Genomic DNA, 18,106 nt, shown 5'->3' on the forward strand with positions numbered 1-18,106 from the left:
GTGTGGGCCGCCGCTCAGTCAGATGGCGTTTAGCAACGCAGCATTCCAGCCAAATACTAACATACCAAATTTTTCATCGTTTTTCCAATTATGAACTGTGATCCTCATCCTTCCACGCTTTCCTACAGCTGTCCTCTCAACCAAGAGTAACGGATCTCAAGCAGAGGAGATTTGGTCCTTATGTACAAGCCGAATATGCATAGATGTGAGACATGTCCTTCTAATTGACCCGGAGGGAAAGATTCCTTTGCAGAAGGGGACATCCATGATCCATCAGCGACTCGGGGTCATCATAAGGAAGACTGGAGGTTTTAAGGAATACCTCATCGTTAGGACGGCAGACACGCTTGCGCGGCTTTCTCTCCAACTGAAAGGTGATAGGCTACTTTGAGCGATCCAGATTGCAGAAATCTGAAAATGAATGGCTAATTAAAAGCCCTGTGTTGCTCATTTAGACCGGACATACCGAAAGAATAAAGCGACGCGGCTCGCAAACTGCACAAACGAGCCGAGAAGTTTAGATTCACTGTTCATGGCACTGGCTACAGGTGATAAAATCTGGCATTATACTCCAGAGCACAACAAGCCCTAACCTGCGACGACTGAGGGCTGTTTATCACGACCAACAACGCAACCCGGATACGAGAGGCTCATCCCAATGCCCATGATCGAGCGTCCTGGGCCTACGAGGGGCGGTAGAAAAGAGAAAGAAGATAGGACATAGTTGACGATAACGAAAGTCAAAGTCATACTGGCGGGAGTAGTAGCCCTGGCTGGCAGCACTGTATCTTATAGAAGATGCGTGGTAAGCCAAGTAAGAAGGTAGACAGGGCAAAGTTGAAATGATAATGTTAATAGACGTGATCAAAAGACTCTATGGGGGAGGGATAATGGCTTGAGTAACTTGCATCACCGGTTCTCCAGCCACCAGGTAACATGGTACCTGCTATGGCACTCATATGTGAAAGACACGACAAGACAGGACAGGCTACCCTCCATTGCAACGGATCTGGGTTGATACTATCATCAACAACGAGACCAAAATCGTAGCTTATGAAGCTTATCATCGATCGGTGCCATCTCGCAAATGCCACAACAGAGACGCTTTACGTGTCGTCACATTCGACAAACAACAGCGCGCTTTCTTTGCCATCGTTGAAAGAAAGCTCGATGCCCTTGAACGCTACGAGATATATCTGGCCCCTCTGGACCCGTACACAGGCTGTATGATGATGCTTGAAAACCGGGCGTCCACACATGAGCTCGAACCTAGGGTCTTGGTCAGGAGTGACGTTTCGAATTTCTTGAACGCGAGGACCAAAGCACCAGAGCGACCAGCAAGATTCGCGAACAGCTACAACAGCTAGAGACTGGAAGGCTCGAGGATGATGACGATACCATCCCCGACACGACATTCTCCCTTGGCTATAAGAATATGAGCAGATCTCCGCCAGCTGCTGTGTCTCCAAAGCCTCTCGACCAAAGTTCTTTGCAATCAAGAGTAAACGTGCAGAAGAACGAGGAGGAGGGTCGTGTAGAAGCAAAAGGATCATGACGAGCGAACCTCTGCCCGTTAAGACCTTCCATATCTGTAGCGACGACAGATACCTCTGTAGGGGCTCCACATACCGCGCCCTTTTCTCCAGCGTTATCGCCAAACCGAACTGTGATCTCTCCTACGAGGGCTACCTCCACCTCGGTGAGTGGAGTCGATGGGCTGCCGAAAAGACATCATGAACTCGCCGACAGTTGGCTGTGACCTTGGCCTGCGCGCAGTTTTATCCTTTAACTTGAGTTAGGTAGTAACCGGCTTGCACAGGGTTGAGAGGGACTCGCTCAGCACCCGCACGGGGCACATCCCATTCACCATCAGCGACCTCCTCAAGCCGGCCCAAGTCCCCTGCAAGATCGGAGCGACCAAGTTGACGAAGCGACGAAGCGTCAGGCCGTCGTTCTGGTCGAAAGCTATCGGTGACCACCACCTGACGGCCAAATATGGATTTCGCGAGCTCCCTATCAAACACAACGTCACGCTGTATCACTCGCAAGAAAAAATCATGTCAAGTGCACAACCTGCGCCAGTCTGCTTTTTGAATGATCCCGTAACCATGGAATTGAAAACTCCCGCTTTCCCTTCTGAAAACCAACAACAGAAATAACCCCCCGTTCACTGCCGCACCGCCGACCAGCGGCGGTGGGCTTCCACCCAAGTCTCCTCACTCTTCTTGTCCTCCTCGCTGAGGACGTGCTGGTTGAGCCGGTCCAACCATAGGGCGCAGGTGGACACCACCGTGGTGATCGATCGGTTCATCTTGGACTAAGGAGGAGCCGTTAGGTCACAGTCTTTGCGATGGTATTCACGAGACGAGAGTACATACGGCGATCTTCTCCCACTCCTCAGCCTTCTGTCGAAGGACTAGGAGCTTGGCGATGTCAGTGACATCCCAGCGAACACCACTGGAAGAACCCTAAGAGAAAGATGTTAGACCTGAATCAATGACGGGAAAGAAGAGAGGGATGGACTCACAGTGTCGGGAGCCAGCCCGAAGAAAGCGGCAGGGGCCGCAACAAGTGTCTCTAGGTGCGTCACCCAAGGCCGCGCGCCAGGCGCCTCTGGCAGAGGGGTCCGTCCCTTCTGCATGGCCCTTTCCTGCCATGGCGTGATGATGTTGTCGCGTCGTTCCATAGTGGGCGTCGCGATGTTGTGGTAGTGGTATCCTTGGGAGCTGTGGATGCGAGGAGGATGGCTTCGAGTAAGCTTCAAGAGGAAGTTCACTTGGAAGTTTGTTGATCAAGAGAATATGTGTAAAGTTAAGAAGAATCATGAAGGAGAAAAAGAAGGGAGAATTTGTAGGCGTGGGAGATGCTGGTGTTGAGAAATTCTCCATTCTTGAACAGATAGATTTGACAATGTGCGATCAATAGAACGCATTGAGTTGCCAGAGAAATGTATTGGCTCGTATTGTCTCTTGCACGGACTGCCGTTTACGGAGAATAAGAGTGAACAATCCATCTTAGCATAGATGCTACAGTGAATGTGAGGTAACAGTGATATGAAGCCCAGATGAAGTTGAGGTGAGGAGGTGAATAACAATTGAGCATGCATCCATTGTTCCAATTGTAGAAGCTTGTTTTGAGACGAGAGTGGGCATATCGCAACTTAAGTACAATAAAAATCGCAAAGACCCGTTTGAATACAAAATTTGTATCAAGAAAATGGCAACAGAAAATGCAGTGCACTCGACTCTATTCATTATTAACTCAGTGGCCAATCACATTGTGGCTTTCAAGCTGCCTCAAACGCGGGGATCTCAGCTCATGCTCACTTCTGACACTTCACAATCATTCATCACAAAGACACTCACTCGACCTCAAACGGAGAAGTAGCAAAAATGACATCACAGGCCCGAGTCCTCATGGCCCCAACAAGGCCCACAGCAGATGACCAGAAAAATACATCCATCTTTCTCGCCGGCACGACAAGCGCTACAGGCGAACCTGACTGGCGCGAGACGCTCACCCAGGCTTTGAGTGAGCACGCAGTCACAATCTTCAACCCAAAGCGCGACGACTGGGATTCTACATGGAAGGAGGACTTTTCGGATAAACGTTGGGAGGAGCAGATCTGGTGGGAGCTGGACATGCAGGAGGCGGCCGACATTGTCGTCCTTTTCTTCCACGGGGCAACTGCGGCGCCTATCAGCCTGCTGGAACTTGGGTTGGCAGTGAAGTCGGGAAGGGCGATTGTTTGTGTGATGGACGACTACAGCAAGAGAGGGAACGTGGAGGCAGTTTGTCGACGGTATCGGGCGAGGTTGACGAGGACGGAGGAACAGTTGAAGGCGGCGGTTCTTGCGAGGTTGACTGGTCACGCGCGATAATTATTTTGGTATCAGAAAGTGGGAGATGTTAGAAGGGCCTTGATGACTGACGATGGATGAAATGAAGCTGCTTGAGCTTTCACGCGATGTTTAGAGACTCACCGAGCTCACCGAGGATCGGCCCGATCGGGCACTAAATCACCGATAATTCTTTCCGATAATTACCCGCTCCCAATCCCTGGTTCTCAGCGGCCTTTCCCCCACCGAACTGGTCAATAACGGTGGCGGGGTATCGGTGTATCCAAGCTCATCCATCACCTTCCCAACCTTCGCTTGTCTACCTATTGGTCTCACAGTTGCTTTTTGGTTATTGGGGCCTTGACTCTTATTGCTCTCACAATTGAGCTTTCTCTTATATATCCTTACCCTACTTGCGCTTGCTTGCGACCTCACAGCTCCTCGCCATGGATGACCAGTTTGGCGGTCGCACCGACGACGATCTCTTCTACGATGACTTTGAGCCCGTCGAGAGCGAGCCCGTTGAGAGCGAACCCGTCGTCGCAGAACAAGCTCCCGCACCCAAACCAGAGCCCACGCCCGTAGCGCCGATCCAAGAACCCGTCGCAGTCCAAGAGCAGCCTCCTGCGCCGCCACCCGCAAGCTCAGCGCCCCCCGCAAAGCCCGCCGGTCTCGCCTCATCGCGATACGCCGACAAGCCCGCCCCAGCTCCCAAGCCCGCACGACAGGCTCCCCCACAGACCTCGAATGCGCCGCCAAATGCTCCTACTGCTCCGAGGGAGAAGGGACCGCAGAATACAGCAGCCAATGCCGCCACGCGACTCCAGTCGGGTGCCAACCCGCGGCAAAAGCTGACGGAGGCGGAGTTGGCTGCCAAGATGGAGAGGATGAAGTTAGTCTCTGCGGAGAAAGCGCGCAAGTTTGAAAAGGCCGAGCAGGATGAGAAGGATCACGCAGCGTCTTATGCCCGTGGAATGGAAGAGGCTAGGAAGCGACGGGCTGCGGAAGCTGAGCGACGGCGACAAGGCGAGGAGGATAGGCGCAAGATGGAGGATGAGCGTGCTAAGAACCGAGAAAGAAAGCTCAAGGCTATGGGTATGAAGGAGGGCGGCTGGGATGAGGGCAAGGAGGCTCTGGAAGAGGAGGAAGCTCGTAGGGGATTCAGGGGCGCAAACGGTGGAATTCGAGGATCTAGGAACGTTGGCCTGGGAGGTAGCCGCTACGCGTCAAGGGATGGCGAAGAGCACGATGTGGACCGATTCTTGGACGATCGACATCGAGGAGGACGAGGCCGAGGTCGTGGTCGCGGCGGTAGGGGAGGAAGAGGCGGACGAGGTGGTCATGAAGATGGGCATGCGCCTAGGGCTCCCGCGCCTGTGAAGCAATCCGTTCCAGCTGCCGAGGACTTCCCAGCTCTTCCCGGCGAAGGTAAGAAGACTTCTGCCCCTGCACCAGCGGGCAATAAGCCTGCATTCGCAGCAGCGGCGGCAGCACCACCACCACCATTGGAACCATTGAGCCCTGGAGGAAAATGGGGTGATGAGATGGAAGAGTTTGACGAGCTCAACAACAAGTCATGATAGTATCGAAAGTATAGTTCGGATCGCTGGAGTAATGATGGGCCGCAAGAATGCGAAGCAGCTTCACAGCAGAAAAGCATGAGTTGGAAATATCACTGGGTAGCAGCGGCATAGATGGTACAAGTATCGAGTCGACGCCAGATTGAAGAATCTTCATGTTGTCTCCAAGCTCTACCTCATCTAGAAGGGTATTTCAACAAAGTCTGTGGTCCGTCCAATTTTGTTCACACAGCGCCCAAACGCCAACAACCCAAGATATACATGTACAAGACCGCTTCCAGCTAGATTACCATCCGCCGCGGTAGCCCCTACCTCCGCGACCGCTTCTGTAACCTCCCGACCCCTAGGTCCTCTCGGTCCACCCATACCAGGCCCATCATCATCCATCTGCGGCCTCGACCTCCCCTTCATCTCCTTAGGAAAAGCATCATAAGTCTTGCGCATCTGCGCATAACCCAGATGCATCTTGCCATAAAAGTGGTCGGCGAGACGGCGGTCGTTGTCGAGCCTACTGAGGTACGCGCCGCACACGTCGCAGACCTGCAGTTTCTGGTGGCCCGAGGGTCCGGACGTGTCTGAGAGGGCCTTGAGCTCCTTTTCGCGGTCGAGCTTGGACTGGGATGCCTGGCGGACGCGGAAAAGCTCGTCTTGGGCGCGTGATACTTCGGACATGGAGCCGAGGATTTCGACTTCGAGGAGGCCGTTGTTTATGGTGGCTGTGAGGTCTGAAATGCTCTTGAGCTGGGAACTGTTAGCATGTCTCTTCCATACACAGGTCTAGGGAGCGTACCAAAACGTTGGTCTGGCGAATTTCATCCGGTGTCTTTTCCAACCTCCTCTGCGCAGCATCGATGCGTCGGTTACACTCATCAATGTACTTTTGCAGGTCGCGCATATAATCATACTCGAAGCCGTACTTCTGTCGCTCCCTATCCGATAGACCCTCGTATTCAGCCTTGAGTGCTTCGCTGTGAACCTTGGGACACGGCCCAATGTCCTGCTTTGTGTTTGTAAAGAGGTCGTGTGGACATGTTCCTGCGATGTAGGAGCGGCAGACTTTGGGATCGTTCATGGACAGCTGGGCGGCGCGCGACGTCGAGGATGCGCCCATAAGCTGCTCCAGCAGCTTCCTCTGCTCGGCGGCCATGGTGTACTATTGCGCAGGCGTCGTAAAGGGTTTGTTTGTAAAGATTGGTAGCTGTGATGATGGCGGGGCCTTGAAGATCCAAAGATGCGACGGCATGTGGAGGAAGCGCGCGCCGAATGTTTCTGCCAAATCTCACCGCTTACCTTATCAGCCGTCATTGTCCACGTCGCGACTTGGAGATGGGCCAGCTGGAGCTTCAAGATACGAAGACCAACTCCAAGTCGATCTTTTAAAACGGGCAGGGTGAGATGTGAAATCCAGTCGGATCTCACAATCTTCAGCCCTATTACGATATATAAACCTTCAAAATGCGCCATTTTCTGGCGTATCTCCTCCTTGCCGTCACCAATGGCCTCGCCTTCGCCGCCGCATCCGACTACCACGAGCAATTGACACTCCGCCCTCTGCCCCTATCCCAGCTGCTGGCGAGCTTCAACTTCCGCGCCAACACTTCGATCGCCGACTTTGAAGCGCACAACTTTCGACTCTTCCCGCGCTCGCTGGGCCAGATCCTGCAGTATGCGGGCACCAGGGAGCTGCACCTTCGATTCACACTAGGACGGTGGGATGCTCAGCGCTGGGGCGCGAGGCCCTGGGATGGCACACGCGAGGGCGGTACTGGTGTTGAGCTGTGGGCGTGGTTGGATGCTGAAACGGACGAGGAGGCGGATGAGAAGTGGTTGACGTTGACGAATGCCTTGTCGGGTTTGTTCTGCGCCAGTCTGAACTTTATCGATTCGACGAGGACAATCCGACCGGTCATGTCTTTCCAACCCGATGGAGACCACTCCAACTCATCGCTCGCCAACACGAGGCTTCTTCACGGTGTTTTGCCGCATGAAGTTGTCTGTACGGAGAACCTGACACCTTTCTTGAAACTGCTCCCTTGCAAGGGCAAGGCTGGTGTTGCTAGTCTGTTGGATGGCCACAAGCTGTTTGATGCGTCTTTCCAGAGCATGGCCATTGATGTGCGACCCAAGTGTAAGGCAGATGGCGACTGTGTGTTGGAGATGGAGGAGACTATCGACATGGTTCTGGACGTGAACCGATCCAAGAGGCCTCAGAGTACGTTCCCCTCACAAATTTGACCTGCATGTCTAACCAAGCTCAGATAACCCCATCCCGAGACCTCCCCCCGGCGACCAGCTCATTTGCGATACCTCCAAGCCATACCATGCCGAGTTTACATGCTTCCCCGCCGACAACCTCGACGGTCAAGATTGGAGCCTCTCCCAAGTCTTTGGCCGACCCATGAAGGGAACCTGCCCTCTCACCGATCCCGATGTCCCTCCCATCTGCGTCCAGATCCCCGAAACTCGAGATCTCTACGCCACACAAGGCGCCCGAGAGATCAAGGCCCCGGATGGCTCATCGCGATGCTACCATCTTGACCCCAACGATGAATTTGAGCTTATGCTAGTGGGGCCCGAGTCCCAAGATAAGGACAAGCTCCTTAACAAGCCTGAAACTCCTCTTCTCTACGCTGAGCGCAGTTTCAACGGCCATGGTCAGGAGCATGGTGGTGTCCAGGCCATTCTTAGCAACCCCAGCGACACTGATGTCGAGTTTGTGTACATGGAGTCACTTCCCTGGTTCATGCGTATTTACCTGCACACTCTCTCCGCTCGCATCGCAGACTCTCCCGCGGAAAACTCTACGGACATCATCAAGGAGATCTACTACCGCCCAGCCCTGGATCGTGCGCGCGGCACCCAGCTGGAACTCCTGATGCGCATCCCCCTCACTGCACCGTCTTCCTAACCTACGACTTTGAAAAGTCCATCCTCCGCTACACCGAATATCCCCCCGACGCAAACCGCGGCTTCGACGTAGCAGCAGCTGTCATCACGACCCTGGAACCTAAGGTGATGAACATCCGCACGACGAGTCTGCTGTTGTACCTACCTACCCCCGATTTCAGCATGCCCTACAACGTGATTATTTTCACGTCGACAGCTATTGCGCTGGCGTTTGGAGGATTGTATAATATTCTTATCAGGAGATTTGTCGGGGCGAATGAGACGACTGGGCCGGCGCTCAAGTCCAAGTTGGCGGGTTTGATTGGGAAGATAAAGGGCAAGAAGGCATCGAAGCAATAGATATGATAATACGAGTACATTTTCTTGGTTACAGGCTTCAATTCTGTGTCTAAGCGATGCCTGCACAATGGCTAAGCGATGCGCTATTCCCAGGTCCCCGTTCAGACGAAGATAGGGGACCAAGCCACCGTGATACGGCGTACTAGTTGGCCATGATGCGGAGAGGGCCGAGGCGACGTTTTTGTCTCTACTCGTACGTTGCCGTGCTTCATCGTGTCCCCCTGGACGTCACCAGTGATGCTGAAGATGAGAACAGCGTCACCTCGCCCCGTAGTTTGAGCGCAGCTCTTGGTGTACAGCCCTCTCGCATCTCAGAACCGGGATTCTAGGGTTCCAGATGACGAATCTTGGGGTGGACAAGTGCTCAGGGTCTTTCTCGTCATTGAAGTTTCACAATTTTAGTATCGATGGAGCTACCAGTCTTCACATTGAAGTCTATAGTCGAATTGGGGAAGCCCTACCAATGCGACTGTCCTCATTAAGAGATCCTCCTTTGCCGATATATGCACTAGAGGGACACCTACAAGTCTACCTGAATACCTAGATACCCTACCTAAAGCATGGAGACGTTGTCCGTATGGATGAGGGCTGGGCCCATTCTTTTGAACACTCGGCCATCTTCTCAATTGAAGCCTGCCTTTCACTGAGCCAGATAGCTCCAGGTGCCGCTGTATGTAACAAGAATGCTGCGCGTGGATAGAGGCAGGTAGAAAAGGGACGCGACTTCCCAATCGGCCTTCCCCATCTGTCCAACCCAACGTCACCACTGTCTTTCTTTTGCAACGCTGATTGACTTGGTCACATTACTTCAACATCTTCTTATTTCTGTCATCTTCGATTGCCAGGTCGAATTCTCAGACGCCGACAGCTGCAAAACACCCTCACGATGAAGCTTGTCATCCCAGGCCTCCTCCTCGCTCCGCTGGTCGTAGTAAACGCCTACTACACCATGTCAGTCTTCTCTCCGTCAATCGAAGAGATCCACGCTCGAGTCATCAACGCACGCGACAAAGCTTTTATAATCGGCGCCTCTGCGCCAGGAACATTTTGTGGCCTCGACAACACCACGGAATGTCCTGCCGGCACTTCAACACAGGTTGACGAGAGGATGACTGCCCTAGCTGTGAGTTCAGTCCTCCATTGCGCCATTCACAAACTAAAAAATAAATAGGCTGCAGTCCCAGGCGGCCAGTTCATCTTTGTCGCCCCCGACGGTACAATCTCGTATCCCTCCGCGCACTCGGCCCTCCGACCCCCAGGCTCCAAAGTCGGCGGCTTCCAAGCGTCGCAGATCATTTCGGACTGCAAGATGCCTATTACAGTTCTAGTCTGGCTACCGGAGGATGGCAACCGGGGTATGTGGGCGTGTCCAACTTCTCTCAACAATCCGATGGCAGACGAGGCGATACTCAAAGCGACAACGGGAGAGTTCAAGGGGAAGGGATGTTTGAAGGTTGATGGGGTGCAGATTCAGATGGCGGGGGATAATTATGCGGCCTGGGCTTATACGTGAGCCTCTCCAGGTGAAGAGGGCGTAGATGTGCGAGGATTCTGGTAGATAGATGTTCTGTGGTCATGAGACTACATCGCCAATCCCATCTCTCCTTCAGATCATCCCATTCATATCGCACTTGGGACCTGCCAAGACTTCTAATCCAGGAGTATCTCAAAGTCAAACTCCTTGTCGGTTCGCAGCTGATACTCTGGCAGAGTAGCCGGTCCACAAGACGCAGTTCCCAGTCCGTGATGCTTCCAATCCAACCTCACGATCGTCTCCTCCCTCTTCTTCTTCCGCAGTTCATACGGATGAGTGCTCTCATCCACGTCCCTCGTAGTATAGTGCATCGCCGAGAAACTTGCGCCTCCAAGATCCCCGAACCTCGCCCTCAACACACGCCCTCGACTCCCGACGAACTCTACCCAGCGCACATCCGTCCGATTACCTCCATCTTGAGGAAACTCGTAGTCCACCCACAAATCATCCACATTCGAACTCCAATTCCCAAAGCCCTGAGAAAACTTCTTATCCACATACGACTCCCCGGGTCCTCGTCCCCACCACTTGACATCAGATACACTGTCCAACCCAACCGTGACGCCGATCCGCGCAAACGTCTCGGGCAGTCGCAATCCGTGCGGTTTACCATGTACGTTGATACGGAGAGCGTCACCGTGGAAGTCGTACGTGGTGACGACGTCGACGGCCCAAGCCAGGACGGGCGGCGCGATGCGGCCGGTGACTTGGACTTGGACTGTGTTTGAGTCTGTGTGCCATTGGACTTGTCGCACATGGTGGGATGTTTGGTGTAGGCGGCGCTCTTGCCATTCTTTGCCGTGGCCGCCGCGATCGTTATCGGTGAGGGCGCGGTAAAAGTCCATCGTAATGGGAGTCGTGAGGAGTTCAACACCAGAACGCTTCCAGCTCGTGAGGGCGCCAGCAGCGAGATTGATGTCCCAAGTCGAGTCTCCGGTAGATGATCGAACGACGAGTAGAGATGGGGATACTTGTTCCACAGTTGGTGTTCCGGAGCCTAAGGATCGCAGTGCAGCGATGGACTCGGGTTTGGAGATCTGAAGTTGGCCAAAGGCGACCTGGTGACCAGCCTTTGCCCAGTTTGTGTCCTCCTTTATGACGAAGCTGAGATGAAGATAGGCTTCACCTGTGATGTCACTTAGGAGAGACTCATCATAACCGTCTAGAGTTAGGGCTGCCTGTGTGTGAGGCTTGATGCCACTGGGTATCTCGATCTCCTTTCCGGGCACGGTCTTGCCGTCGGCGACAATCTTCCAGGTACCCTTCAAATGCTCGAGCCCGATAAAGTCATAGCGATTGACGATTGTCACCTTGTTGCCCTCAAGCGAAAGTGTCTGAACAGCCTCAACCGCCTTAGCATACTCAGTCAGACCAGGCGTAGGTGTGTGGTTCGAGAACAAGACGCCATCCATGATGAAGTTGTAATCGTTCGGTTCGTCGCCAAAGTCACCTCCGTATGCCATGTACTCTTCCCCGTCCTTTGTCTTGGTACGTAGTCCCTACGCTGGTTAACAATGTCGCAGTGTATGGTAAGAGAATGGGTACTTACGTGATTCGCCCACTCCCACACCCATCCTCCCATTAGTCGCGGATATTTGTAAAACGCCTCGATATACTCCTTGATGTTTCCGGGGCCATTTCCCATTGCGTGGATGAACTCGCACAGAACGAGAGGCTTCGTCCACTCTTCCGCTTTAGCAAACTTCTCCACAATCTCATCAACGCTGGAATACATGCGACTGTAGATGTCAATCGTCTCAGCTTCGTAATCCTGCTCGTAGTGCACCAATCGCGTAGAGTCCATGTCCTTGATACACTTGTACATGGCCTTGTGGTTCCGCCCGTAAAAGGCTTCGTTCCCGAGAGACCACATGAAGACGCAAGCATGGTTCTTGTCACGAGCGACCATCTGTCTGGCCCGATCCACATACTGATCTTCCCAAACTGGGTTGTCCGAAATGAAGGACGCTGGATCGCCGCCTGTTGACCAGAAGCCGTGGCATTCTAGATCTGCTTCGTCGAGAACCCAGAAGCCCAGTTCGTCAGCCAGGTCGTACAGCCGTGGGTCGCTGGGCTGATGACAAGTTCTGATGGCGTTGAGATTGTGCTGCTTCATGATCAAGAGGTCTTGCTTCATGAACTCGTACGGCACGGCTCGTCCATGGTCAGGATGGTGTTCGTGTCGGTTTGCGCCTCGGATCTTGATGGGTTTGCCGTTGACACAAAAGACCCCGTCAATCAGCCCAGCGGTACGGAAGCCAATACGATGGGCGACACTGCTCTTTTCGCCTATTTTCAGGATGAGTGTGTAAAGGTACGGCGTTTCTGCGGTCCATTTCTTTGGTTCTTTGACTGGCAGCTCGAATGTGCCCTTGCCCGAAATGTTCTTCGTGTCTCGCAGAACCTCTCCGCCTTCATGATCAAGCAGCTTGAGCTGAACAGCCGACGAGCCACTCAACTCGACGTCAACTCTTAGGGTAGCATCTTCAAACTTCTCATCAAGTTCAGTAGCGACCTGGAAGTCATTGAGATGAGTCTTAGGAAAGGCATGCAAGTAAACATCCCTGAAGATGCCGCTGAGCCACCACTGATCCTGGTCCTCGAGGTAGCTCCCATCGCACCACTGGTAGACTTCCACTGCGAGTACGTTTTTTCCGTCAATATCGACCAACTCCGTTACGTCAAACTCGCTCGGGTTCCTAGAGCCTTGGGAATAGCCGACGTAGGTGCCATTGATCCACAGGGAGAATGAGGAGTCCACGCCCTCGAAGCGCAGACGCAGCTGGTGATCTTTGAAGCTGTCATCGAGCGTGAAGGTAGTGATGTACCGCCCACACTCATTGTCCGCGAATGGCACGTTGGGCGGATCTACTGGGAATGGGTAATCGACATTGGTGTAGTGCGGCCCTTCCCAAAGCCTTGAAGCTGCCACATTCCAGGAACCTGGATATCGCCGAACCCAGAAGCATCAAATTCGCGGTCGTGAAACTTGTCTGGGCCTTCGAAGGGAGACTTGGAGAGGTTGAACTTCCAGGTCCCAGAGAGGCAGAGGGCCTTTGCCTTAGTGACATCGCGGGTCAAGGCATCGGACTCGGTGCTGTAGACATAAAAGTTGCTTCGAGGCGGGAGAGTGTTCCGATGGATGATTTCGATGTTGTTCCAATTAGGAAGAGATTTTGGGTGAACTTGGACGTCAGACATTTTAACGATGATTTGGTAGAGAAATGAATGTATCCTCTGAGGTAAGAAGCTGATTCTCGGTCCGATCCACCGTGAGGCTCTTTTAAGCCCAGACGGCCATGATGATCCTCAATTGAGGCCTGCATCCCGCTGAGGGGTTGCATGCGGCGGCTAAATTGGCCGAGGAATGATTGGAACGGTTGTATGCAGCTCGGTATGACATTGTCGGTATCCCGAAAGACAATCATTTCTTGGACTTGCAGCCTCTCAGACTCTTGGAAAAGCCTCGCGCAGTGTGGTGGCTGAGTGCCCCTAGGGTAGGCGGACGGCTTGCCGTGATTGAGGCCTGTTGGACTGGCGCACTTGGGAGCAAAGCACATCTAACTCTTCTCTAGGGTTATGATAGGTATTTATGGAGTCTCTAAAAGATTAGGATAAAAACTATTATAAAATGGTGAATATTTTCTAGTGTTTGGTGAATTTTACTATTACTCTTAGAGAAGGATAAGAAAACACACCCATCCCACTGCCTCATGTTTCTGTTAATCCAGCCTGATTTCCCACCCTGGTCCATTTTCAACCCACCGTCAATCATTGGTCTCTGACAGCCACAAGTTACTATTTGATACTTTCCATGGCTGGTATTGGCTACCCCGGATCTCCGGCAACGGCTGAAGGTCCATTTGTATGACAAGATGTTTATATCAACTCTCCGTTTCTTTTGCGATAGAGTCAAATGCATTCTTCTTTATTGTCTTCGGTTGGAAGTCTTCTCTTGATAGCAAGCTCACTAACCAGTCGACACTAAACAGCAACCATTCAGCATGACAAGCCCTTATCGGCGCATTCAAAGCGCAGCCGGAGATATCAGGATCTTGATAGTCCAACCCGGCCAACCTCAAGATCCATTAAAATGCCAACTCGAGGTTGCTCGCCTCTCACTTGACCAGGGATCCAAACCCGAAAATCCTCCAAGCTATGAAGCAATCTCCTACTGCTGGGGCGATCCAACCCCTTGCAAGCCATGCGAACTTGACGGAATCGCAGTCAAGATCCCTGCCAGCGCATCAGAAGTCATCCGTCGTTTCCGCCTCCCGGATGCTCCCCGAAGAATATGGATAGATGCCCTCTGCATCAACCAGCAAGATATCGCCGAGCGTGGAGAGCAAGTATCCCTCATGGGCGCCGTCTACTCGCAGTGCACACATTGCTTGATCTGGTTGGGCCCAGACACTGACAACACAGCCAAGACGGCTTTCGATACAGTGGACAAGGTTTGCAATGCCGCGAGAGAGGCTGATCGGGAATCCAAGGATCCCATGGTTGAGATGTTGTCCATGCTTTCATCCACAAGCTTCACCCGTTCAGTCTTCAATGCGTCCTTCGAGCAAAGACTCAAAGGAAAGAGGGGGGAACCCGTCTTCTATCTCAAGGATACGCAGCAAGACCTGTTCAAGCTTCTGCGGCGGCCATGGTTCCAGAGGAAATGGGTGAGTGCTGATCAAGAAGACTGTTGATGATTCAAACTAATGATCCACCACAGGTCTTCCAAGAGGCAGTTCTGGCACCAGAGTCAACAGTCCACTGTGGCACAGAAACAAGGCCTCTATCCGCCATACTTGAAGCAGGTCACAGTCTATATCGGCACCTTGCATGGTCTCACACTCGAGAAGAATTCTTGATGATTCGAGACCTGCACCTGCTGTGGAGTTATTTCTCCCCGGAAACAAATGACGAGCTGCCTGTGGATTCGAGAACTCTAGTTGCCTTGCTCGCATTTCTGCGTACAAAGTTTTCCACGGACCCAAAAGACGCCGTGTTCTCAGTTCTTGGTCTGGTCAAGAGGAACGAGAAAACGAAGGACTCCTTCCAAGCTCTGTTCAAGGCAGATTATCGACGCTCCCTCAGTGACATCCTCGCCTCAGCGACTAAATACGCCATCATCGAAACGCAAACGCTCGATGTGCTCAGATTCGTCCGGCCCAGGCTGAACGAAGACGCAGACACCTCACAGATCCCATCTTGGGTTCCCAGATGGCATCTTCGGCATGAGGATATAGACATGGGTGTCAACAGGATGAGCCTGAACGGGGAGTTTGATGCCAATACGAAACTTGAGCTAATCGATCCTCTCGACGTCACTTTTCTCAAGTGTCGAGGGGAGATCATCGACGATATATGTTACCGGTTCGATGCACCTAGCAAAGATGTGGTTAAGGATGCAACGGCGCTAGCAGCCTTTTTCAAGAACCTGCGATCTCTTTTCCGTCAAGATATCCTCAGTCAGGTTTTCGAGAGCACTGAGATCGATGAAAACCAGGCTAGGCGCATACGCAATGCTATCTTGCCTCACCAAATGTACTCAGCAGATGAAGAGTTAGTAGTGATATCGTCGACGCTGATGATGGGTCGCCAATATCCCATGCAAGAGTACAGAGGCGAAGAGACCAGCGATTTTGTGCTTCTTGAAAAGTACCTCGACGAACCCGGACTTGTGCTTCCAACTTTGCCAGACGACGAAGTCATACCAACATCGAAATTCAAAGATCGATCACCTGGCGAGCAAGCATTTGTGAGATTCGCAATGGTCATGCGCCTCGCCCTACATCACCGAGCCTTCTTCACCACGAGTCGCGGGCTAATAGGCATTGGACCGAGTACACTTGAGGTTTGTGATGTTGTTGCGATGCTGCATGGGTTTTCTTCACCTGTTGTGCTTCGACCCAAGGGAGATGGGTATGAGTTTCTTGAGAGTTGTTATGTGCATGGGTTGATGAGAGGTCGGGATGAATGGCCAACTGGAGTTGTAGCGAAAGACGACATCATTTCGATTCGATAGAGTAGCAATGTATCCGATGCTTCCTTAAGTGCAATTTGCGCTATCCGTGTCTACAAGATACCCAAGAAGTCTGATTGAATTGCTGATATGACGTAAAACAGCTTCTTGGCAAAAGATAGTCCTGAGCACTGCGTAACACCACAATGAGCAGTCACTGAGGCCATAAACTATTGCATATGTGCTCCTCCAAGCAAGGCAACTATCTAGGCAAGAAATTCCATCTTTATACCAAATCAGCAATAACCCCCGGGTCAACTGACAATGCTGTCTTACCCAAACTCAACTCATCATGGTCTCTTTCCCCGCAAACAAGCCACCCCGCAGCCGGTTCGCATTAGCTTGGAAGCAGCTGTAGTAACTTTCCGGCGGAACTTTACTTTATTTGTATTGAGGCCCTCTATCAAGCCGGGATTTATTTCCCCTTTGCGGGAGTGGCGTATCGGAAGGCCATTCCGAGCCCACCTCGGCGTGGAGATGGGAGATGATGATCCTGTGGCACGCTGTGTATTATAAATGAGGAAGCGAGCAGGAGATAACAGTCTCCTATTCTCTGTTTCTTGACAGATTCTAGCTCACCAACTAGTCAAAAAATGGCCGAGGTTGCTACTATTCAGCCCACTCAACACGCCTTCAAGGATGGCTACCTCGTCAACGATGGCCTTCTCAAGCCGGACATGATTGGGTCATTGAGACCCTCTGACCCCTCCGAGCCTATTGACGTTCTTCAAGCCCGCTATGAAAAAGACGGATATCTCTTCATGAAGGGTATTCTCCCCGGGCTGATGTCCTCGACTGTCGTGAAGCCTACTTCAAGTTCCTCAGCCCGTCCGGCGTTTTGCAGCCTGACTCTAAACCCGTGGACGGCATCTACAACGCCGACAACAAGGGCATCGACTTTCCCAGCATCGGTGCCGGACCTTGCTTAGAAGGGAAGACAGGCCCAGGCTCGTTCGCCGATCTCGCCGAAAAGGCACACACCGAGCCTTGGTACCTCGAGTTTTCCAGCCATCCAGACCTACGAGACTTTGTCGCCAAGCTCAGGGGCTGGGGTGAAGATACCCTTTTACTAAAGAGGTCTCTTCTGAGAAATAACTCCCCTCACAACGACGCCATCGGTGTGCACTACGACCAGAGCTTTCTCCGGTATGGTGAACCAACTTCGGTGACTGCCTGGATCCCAATTGGGGATATCCGCCTCCAAGGCGGTGGTCTGATCTATCTCGAAGACAGTGAGTTGATCCACTGGAATGCGTGTTCATAGTACTAAGGCGTATAATTAGGTGATGGTCTTGGTCAGCAGCTCGAGGATGAGTTCAACAGAAAAGCCAAAGAATGTGGGATGTCAGAAAAGGAACGAAACGACGCCTTCAATGCGAACATGATGAGTACCGGGTGGCTCGGTTACGGGCCCATCCAGTTCAGCAAAGATAACGGCAATGGCAAGTGGCTACTGACGGAGTATGAAGCCGGCGATGTTGTCTTTCACAAGCCTCACATGGTACGTCGCCTCCAGTCACAGCCTTCAAGATATTAATACTGTTAGATACATGCATCCACGATCAACAAGGACCCCGAGAACCGGATCCGGCTTGGCACAGATCTTCGATTTGTCGACTCATCCAAGCCCCACGACACTGTGAGTTGTCTAACCAGAACTGTGACCTTGTTGACTAAGAGGCGTAGCGATGGTCGGCTCCCTATCGATTCGACGATGGCCTGTAAGGCAAGTTGCAATAGGCAGCAGCTGGCAACTGGGGCGAGTTGAGAGCCGGCCAACAGACTTGAATGATGCGATATGAGATTGTGTGTTTCCCGGATAGCCCAGCTAAACAAATTGTGTAATTGAGCATTGGCGTTAGCAAGATTGTCAGAAACACTCGCTCCGCCA

General features: G+C 52.4%; 7 protein-coding genes across 7 annotated transcripts; 4 read left to right on the forward strand and 3 right to left on the reverse strand.

Moving 5' to 3' along the window:
• Positions 1–1,778: 1,778 nt before the first annotated feature.
• MRS44_005710 (uncharacterized protein) lies at positions 1,779–2,686 on the reverse strand (the record flags this gene model as incomplete). The annotated part of the gene is made up of 4 exons (XM_046280597.2): positions 1,779–2,033; positions 2,180–2,317; positions 2,379–2,468; positions 2,528–2,686. 4 exons carry the CDS (start codon positions 2,684–2,686, stop codon positions 1,779–1,781), a joined length of 642 nt encoding a protein of 213 aa, XP_046140729.2.
• A 706-nt stretch (positions 2,687–3,392) lies between these two features.
• MRS44_005711 (uncharacterized protein) lies at positions 3,393–5,419 on the forward strand (the record flags this gene model as incomplete). The annotated part of the gene is made up of 2 exons (XM_046270093.2): positions 3,393–3,791; positions 4,277–5,419. 2 exons carry the CDS (start codon positions 3,393–3,395, stop codon positions 5,417–5,419), a joined length of 1,542 nt encoding a protein of 513 aa, XP_046140727.2.
• Positions 5,420–5,599: 180 nt separating this feature from the next.
• Positions 5,600–6,566, reverse strand: MRS44_005712 (uncharacterized protein; the record flags this gene model as incomplete). The annotated part of the gene is made up of 2 exons (XM_046280596.2): positions 5,600–6,160; positions 6,210–6,566. 2 exons carry the CDS (start codon positions 6,564–6,566, stop codon positions 5,600–5,602), a joined length of 918 nt encoding a protein of 305 aa, XP_046140726.2.
• Positions 6,567–6,874: 308 nt separating this feature from the next.
• MRS44_005713 (uncharacterized protein) lies at positions 6,875–8,327 on the forward strand (the record flags this gene model as incomplete). Its single annotated transcript, XM_046271987.2, has 2 exons — positions 6,875–7,631; positions 7,678–8,327. 2 exons carry the CDS (start codon positions 6,875–6,877, stop codon positions 8,325–8,327), a joined length of 1,407 nt encoding a protein of 468 aa, XP_046140725.2.
• A 1,224-nt stretch (positions 8,328–9,551) lies between these two features.
• Positions 9,552–10,178, forward strand: MRS44_005714 (uncharacterized protein; the record flags this gene model as incomplete). The annotated part of the gene is made up of 2 exons (XM_046281931.1): positions 9,552–9,788; positions 9,837–10,178. 2 exons carry the CDS (start codon positions 9,552–9,554, stop codon positions 10,176–10,178), a joined length of 579 nt encoding a protein of 192 aa, XP_046140724.1.
• Positions 10,179–10,315: 137 nt separating this feature from the next.
• On the reverse strand, positions 10,316–13,400 carry MRS44_005715 (uncharacterized protein; the record flags this gene model as incomplete). Its single annotated transcript, XM_065621499.1, has 3 exons — positions 10,316–11,698; positions 11,749–12,997; positions 13,072–13,400. The coding sequence occupies 3 exons, from the start codon at positions 13,398–13,400 to the stop codon at positions 10,316–10,318; spliced, it is 2,961 nt and encodes a 986-aa protein (XP_065477571.1).
• An 803-nt stretch (positions 13,401–14,203) lies between these two features.
• On the forward strand, positions 14,204–17,940 carry MRS44_005716 (uncharacterized protein; the record flags this gene model as incomplete). Its single annotated transcript, XM_065621500.1, has 7 exons — positions 14,204–14,869; positions 14,923–16,115; positions 16,790–16,983; positions 17,022–17,447; positions 17,499–17,716; positions 17,762–17,854; positions 17,902–17,940. The coding sequence occupies 7 exons, from the start codon at positions 14,204–14,206 to the stop codon at positions 17,938–17,940; spliced, it is 2,829 nt and encodes a 942-aa protein (XP_065477572.1).
• Between the last annotated feature and the right edge of the window lie 166 nt (positions 17,941–18,106).

This window comes from Fusarium solani (assembly GCF_023522795.1).
Source record: "Fusarium solani strain SB1 chromosome Unknown bctg00000003_1, whole genome shotgun sequence".
Lineage (NCBI taxonomy): Eukaryota > Fungi > Ascomycota > Sordariomycetes > Hypocreales > Nectriaceae > Fusarium > Fusarium solani.